At 38.0% G+C, this 7,425-nt stretch overlaps 1 protein-coding gene across 1 annotated transcript in view; it reads left to right on the forward strand.

The window, feature by feature from the left end:
- Positions 1–6,558, forward strand: part of PPP2R5A (protein phosphatase 2 regulatory subunit B'alpha) — a 64,652-nt gene extending 58,094 nt beyond the window's left edge. Inside the window, exon 13 of the mRNA XM_006907706.3 lies at positions 5,352–6,558. Within this exon, the coding sequence (XP_006907768.1) occupies positions 5,352–5,484 (133 nt within the window). The 3' untranslated portion in view covers positions 5,485–6,558. The remainder of the gene's footprint in view (positions 1–5,351) is intronic.
- The last annotated feature ends 867 nt before the right edge of the window (positions 6,559–7,425 follow it).

Below are 7,425 nucleotides of genomic sequence, written 5' to 3' on the forward strand. Positions count from 1 at the left end.
TAATGTGGGTCTGCAAGAGAGCCCTGCCCAAGGTGCTCCAGAATCAACACACCTGGTGGCCCACTTCAAACCACAGTGGAGCACCACCTGACAAGCTCCACAGCAGACACACCCAAAAGGTGGATTCAGCTGGCACCAAAGCCCCACTTAAGCTACTCCAGTTCCCTGGGGTCACCCCCACATGGCTTGCCTGCTGTAATCATGGCCAGCCCTCGTGCCAGACAGCACGAGGGTAAAACCTACCTACTGACATGCCAACAGCAATCAAAGCTAAACTTCAACAGAAAGACACCAACCTACAAGGAAACACCCGTGGAGCACCTGGCTCAGGTGACCAGGGGGACTGCGCCACTGGACCCTACAGGACACCTACTATATAAGGTCACTCTGCCAAGACCAGGAGACACAGATCTACCTAGTACACAGAAACGAACACAGGGAGTCAGCCAAAATGAAGAGACAAAGAACCATGTCCCCAAAAGAGGAGACAATCTACTAGATGCAAAATTCAAAGCACTGTTAATAAGGATACTTAGTGAACTTTAGATGAATTCAGTGAGAGCTTCAACAAAGGTAGGAAACGTAAAAATGGAAATTAAAAAAAAAGTAGAAATGAAGAATAACTGAAATGAATACATCAGAAGGAATAGACAGCAGATTAGATGAAGCAGAGTAGCAGAAAAAAACCAACTGGAATAGCAAAAAGAAAAAAAGGTTTGTTTAAGGGACTTCTGGGACAGCATCAAGCACACCAACATTTACATCAGAGACCAGATGGAGAAAATAGAGCAAGGAATCGAAAACCTATTTGAAGAAATAATGACCAAAAATTTCCCTAGCCTGGTCAAGGAAATAGACATAAAAGTCCAGGAAACCCACAGCCCCAAACAAGGTGAACCCAAAGAAGATCCACACAAACACACATCATAATTAAAATACCAAAGGTTAAAGACAGAAATCTTAAAATAGCTTCAGAAAAGCAGTGTTGCCTGTCAGGGAGCTCCCATAAGGCTGGCAGGTGATTTCTCAACAGAAGCTTTGCAGGCCAGAAGGGAATGGCATGAAAATGATAAAACGCAAAGACTTACAAGCAAGATTACCCAGCAAGGCCATCATTTAGAATCAAAAGGAAGATGACTTCCCAGACAAGAAAAACCTAAAGGAGTTCAACAACACTAAACCAGTATAACAAGAAATGTTAAAGGACTTCAAGAAGAATAGATCAAAAATATGAATACTACACACAAAAATTTTCACTGACAAAGGCAAACAGTAAAAGCATTGGATCAATGAACTATAAAACTAGTACAATGGTTAAACAGACAAAAGTAGGAAAATCATGTGCAATCATAACTAACTATGGGATAAATGCAAAAGATATAAAAATGACAAAATAATTGAAAGAGTAAAAATTATAGTGATTTTAGAATGTGTTCAAACTTAAGCAACCATCAACTTAAAAGAGACTGCTAACTTGACATATAAGAAGCATGCAGTAACCACAAACCCCAAATCTATAAAAGATATGTAAGAAATAAAGGAATCCAAACACTATAGAAAGTCATTAACATACAAGAGAAGAAGACAGGACAGAAGAACTACAAAAACAAAACAATGTCAATAACTGCATACCTTTGAAGAGACAAGGGGTGGCCGAATGAATAAAAAGACAACATGCTGCCTACAAGAGACCTATTTCAAATAGAGAGACACGCACAGACTGAAAATAAAGAGTTGGAAAAAGATATTTCATGCTAATTGAAAAGGCTGGGATAGCAATACTTTTATTTCAGGCAAAGTAGACTTTAAACCAAGGGTTATAATAAGAGACAGAGGATTTTCACAATGATAAAGAGATTAATCCAATAAGAGGCTATAACTATTGTAAACATGCATGCACCCAACGCAGGAGCACCTAAATATATAAATGCTGATGGACATAAAGGAAGAGATCAACACTAATACAGTCATAGTAGGGTATTTTAGCACCGTATTGACATCAATGGATATATCAGGCAGAAAATCAACAAGGAAACAACAGCCTTAAATGACACCTTAGAGACCAGATGGACCTGATATTTTTAGAGCATTTCACCCAACAGCATCAGAATAAACATTCTTTTCAAGTGTGCATGGAACATTTCCCAGGATAGACCACATGTTAGGCCACAATACGAGTCTGATAAGTTGGAGACTGAAATCACATTAAATATCCAACCACAGTGTCATGAAACTAGAAATCAATTACAAGAAGAAAACACACGCACACTAAATATAACAGGCTCCTCAACAATGAGTGGGGTTAACGAGAACAAGGAAGACTCAAAACATACCTTGAAATAAAAATGAAAGCACAATGACCCAACATCTATGGGCCACAGCCAAAGCAGTGCTAAGAGGGAAGTTTAACCCATTTCCTGTTTGTCCTGAGAACAGTCTCTGGTGGTGCTTGTGGCTGCAATGTTCACCTTAAGATAACTCGCAGATTACAGTCTAACCTTATCTCCAAAGTTTGCCACGGAAATCTTGCTTTATTATTTTCTCATCGCTCTAGTATATTGATAATCTTTGGAAATAAGTGACATTCTATTTATAGCAATCTTTTTAGTAGTGGCATTTATAAAATATAGGAATTCTCGATCACTGAAAATGTCAAATCCTAGAAAATATAGCATTCCTACACGTGATGTTAACATTCTTGAACAGTTAGCCCAAGATTCATTTGATGAATCCAATTTATGTATACATTTGTTACATTAGCATTAGAGATAAATCCTGTTTAGAAATAATTCCAAGAACAGTTTTTATATTTTCACATTAAAAACCAGTCAGATTTGCTTCAGCCTCAAAGAGTGTGTTTATGTAAAATTAAATTTAACTCTGGCAGCGAGCTGCACTTTTTTTCCTAAACAGGAAATGGATTAAAGCAATAAAGGCCTACCTCAAGAAAGCTTTTCCTTTAAGATCAGGGACAAGGAAGTCCACTGTCATCACTTTTATTCAACATAGAAATTAGGATTTACAATAGTAAATCCTAGCCCAGTAATCAAACAAGAAATAAAAGGCACCCAAATTTAAAAGGAAGAGGTAAAACTGTCATTATTTGAAGATGACATGATACTATCTAGAGAGAACCTAAAGATTCCACCAAAAAACTGTTAGAACTGATAAATGAATTCAGTAAAGGAGCAGGATACAAAATTAACATTCAGAACTTGGTAGCATTTTTACATACCAATAATGAGCTATCAGAGAAATTAAGAAAACAATCCCATTTACAATTGCAATTACATTAAAAAAAACCTAGGAATAAATTTAACCAAGGAAGTAAAAGACCTATACTCAAAAAATTTTAAGACACTGAAGGAAGAAACTGAAGAAGATACAAATAAAATAGGCATATATCGTGCTCATGGATAGGAAGAATTAACAGCGTTAAAATGTCGATACTACCCAAAGCAATCTATAGATACAGAGCAATCCCTATCAAAATACCAACGGCATTTTTCATAGCACTAGTACACATAATATTTAAATTTATATAGAACCAAAAAGACCCTGAATAGCCAAAGAAATTTTAAGAAAAACAGAATTGGATGTATCACACTACCAGATATCAAACTCTGTTACAAGGCTATATTAATCAAAAACAGCATGGTACCAGCATAAAAACACACCCAGATCAATGGAACAGAATAGAGCCCGACCATGCCTGTATGGTCAATTAATCTTTGACAAAGGAGATAAGAATACACAGTGGGGTCAACAGTCTTGTCTGTAAGTGGTGTTGACAAAACTGGACAGATACATACAAAAAAATGAAACAAGACCACTTTCTTATACCATATACAAGAATAATTATTACAAAATGGATTAAAGATTTAAATATAAGATCTGAAACCATAAAACTCCTAGATGACATTGCTCTTAGTAATATTTTTTGGGATGTGTCTCCTTAGGCAAGGGAAACAAATGGGACTACATCAAACAAAATTTTTGCACAGCAAGGAAAAACAAAAGACAACCTTCTGAATGGGAGAAGATACTCGCCAATGATTCGTCTGATAAGGGGTTAACATCCAAAATATATAAGGAACTCAAACAATGTAACATCAAAAAGACCAACAATCCAATTAAAAAATAGGCAGAGGATCTAAAAAGACATTTCTCCAAAGACGACATACAGATGGCCAATAAACACGAAAAGGTGTTCAACATCACTATTCATCAGAAAAATGCAAATTAAAACCAGAATGAGCTATCATTTCACACCTGTCAGAATAGCTATCATCAGTAAAGCAACCGAGTATTGGTGAGGATGTGGAGAAAAGGGAACCTTCATGCACTGTTGGTTGGATTGCAAATTGGTACAGCCACTACAGAAAACAGAATGGAGGGTCCTCAAAAAATTCAGAATAGAACTATCATATGATTCAGCAGTTCTACACCTGGGTATTTATCCTAAGAAATCCAAAACACTAACTTAAAAAATACATGCTCCCCTTTGTTCATTACACTATTTTCTACAGTAGCCAAGATATGGAAGCAACCTAAGTGTCCATCAGCAGATGAATGGATAAAGACCATATGGCACATATATACAATAGAATATTACTCAGCCATAAAAAAGAATGAAAGCTTTCCATTTGCGACAACAGGAATGGATCTAGAGGGGATTGTGCTAAGTGCAATAAGTCAGACAGAAAATGACAGTTACCATGATTTCACTTAATATGTGGAATCTAAAGAATATAAATGAACAGACTCATAGATAAACAAAACATTTTGATGGTTGCCAGATGGGAGGAGGGGTTGGAGGTATAGGTGAAAAAGGTGAAAAGATTAAGAAGTACAATTGGTAGTTACAAAAAGTTACACGGATGTGAAGTACAGCATAGGGAGTATAGTCAGTAATAATGTAATAACTGTATGGTGTCAGATTGGCACTAGACTTACCAGGGTGATCACTTCGTAGTTACATAGATGTCCGATCACTATGCTGTACACCTGAAACTAATACAATATTGTAGATCAACAGTAATTGAAAAAATTTTAATTACTTTTATTTTTTTTAAAAAAGTACTTTGTCAGCCATAAAGCAGTGGTGGTGGTGATGGTCGTGATGCCATGTAGAGGAGGGGCAGCAAGTAGTACTTTCTGGTTGGTACAGGAGAGGCACCGGGGTGGTAATTACACTCAGGAGAGAAGAGTGACTAGGTGTCCTCTCTGGTAACTGGCCTCAAACACTTTAGTAGAGGGATCTAAGTGCAAAGTGGGTAACTGCCAAACGGCACGTTCTTCAGGCTCTGAAATAAAAGTTTCTGATTACAAAAATTTTGGTTTACCTACAGAGAGAAAAAGAAAGAATTGGAACGTGAAGAATTATGGAAAAAATTAGAGGAGCTAAAGCTAAAGAAAGCTCTAGAAAAACAGAACAGTGCTTACAACATGCACAGTATTCTCAGCAATACAAGTACCGAATAAAAAAAGCCTGTCACTTCTGTTGGATAGGCAGTTTTGTACACTTTTTTGAAATATGTAAAAATTATGAAACAAACCTCATCAGTATAATATAATTAAAGGCCAATTTTTTTTCTGGCAACTGTAAATGAAAAAATGTATGGACTAAACATAGCTCTGTGCTGTATCATGGCCACAGTATATTGTAACCTTTGTCTAATCATTGATTTATTGTGTCACTTCTGAAGTTTCACAGAAATGAATGAACTTTATCTTCTATAATGAGTGATATAATTATGGGAGTGGTAAGGAATTATGACTTGAATTCTTTTGATTGTGTTGCACATAGAGTAGTCTGCTCTGTATATTTTTCCCTTTTATAATGTGCTTTTCACACTGCTGCAGACCTTAGTTATATCCTAGGAAAAAGTACTTCCTAAAATAAAACTAAGGTATAACCCTCACCCTGCCCTTTGTCCCTACCAGAAATATGATGGAGGGAACTACCTACCCGAAGCCTTCCTTTATGTTAGAGATATTACTGTACTCTGGAATTTGAGCAAAAACTTAAATCTCCAGGCTTTTTAAAGCACAAAATATAAATAAAAGCTGGGAAAGTAAACCAAATTCTTCAGAGTGTTCCTCACGACTGCCCCCTTCACGTGCAGCGCCCCAGGGCCGAGCGCGCACTAGTGGAGGCAGCGCAGGTGAACACGCACCTGCCTCTCCCTTCATTCCTCTGCTTCCTCCTGCAGGCAGGGCCCTTCCAGTCCTCACAGCCGGCCCTTCCTCCGGCCCCTCCTGACCCAGGGATGGAGGCTTTGAGTCCCACAATGTGGTGACGCAGAGCACTCGTTGTCACTGCCTGGCTTTATTTAAAGGAAATGCAGTAGGCTTCCTCTGTAGAGTTCTGAGAAAATTGACTATAGAGAAGTCTTGTATGTTTTTACTTGGTGAAGAATTTCTCACATCTTTTGTTATCAGAGTACCATTCCAATCTCTTAACTTGCAGTTGTGTGGGAAACTGTTTTGTAATGAAAGATCTTCATTGGGGGATTGAGCAGCATTTAATAAAGTCCATGTTTGTATTTTGCCTTATGTCATCTCTACTTTTTTCAGCTCTAAGTTTAGGCATCCCTTTATACATGTAGTATACACATACACACACACACATACACACACAGAAAACTTTAAGGCAAATGGTGGGATATGTTCTAACTAAATAGGAAGATTGTGCCAGATTGAGTATTCCAGCCATTTATCAAAACAGATACATATCTATTTTACAGAATATTTGCATAAAATTCTAAGTTCTAGGATATCCTTCATGTCCCTTTATGTTCAGAGGGTGAGTTTATTAACGTACTTTAAATGTTAGTTTTAATTAAAATAGACTGAGGCGGCTAAATCTCTAAAACTGTAATAAATAACAGCACTGTTTATGGGGGACAGGGAGATTGGGCAGGGTCAGAAGTCAGACATCATGAAGTTCCCAACTACTAATGCCTGATTCCAGCCTTCTACACCCATGAAAAACCAGCATTGCTTCTGCACACTGTTCCTAGGTCACTGTAAAAGCAACTCCTTTTGTTCGTTGTGGTCCCAGGAGAAAAAGACCTCTTCCTTTTCAGTACATGGCTCATAAGGCAGCCACCTTACCTCCAGATCCAGGTGTTCTTGCCAGACCCTCCGCACTAAGCCAAGGCCAGCTGCACTACTGACAGCTGGAGGCGGTGCAGGTGGATGCGTGGGCCTCACTGCAGAACAAACAGAATGAAAGGCAGGCCCTGCCTTTCCAGAAAGCGAGGGTTAGGTCTAAAGAAGTCTCTGTCTTGTGGAAGGTTTAGGCACATACTGAAAAGCAGCCAGCGTAGATTTTGGCAGGCTGCAGCTAATATTTTTCTTTGATGAGCTAAAAATGCTCACTTCCTAATTACCTACTTACTCTAAAGCACAATTAAGAGG

The sequence above is a fragment of the Pteropus alecto genome, unplaced genomic scaffold, assembly GCF_000325575.1.
Source record: "Pteropus alecto unplaced genomic scaffold, ASM32557v1 scaffold101, whole genome shotgun sequence".
Taxonomy (NCBI): Eukaryota; Metazoa; Chordata; class Mammalia; order Chiroptera; family Pteropodidae; genus Pteropus; species Pteropus alecto.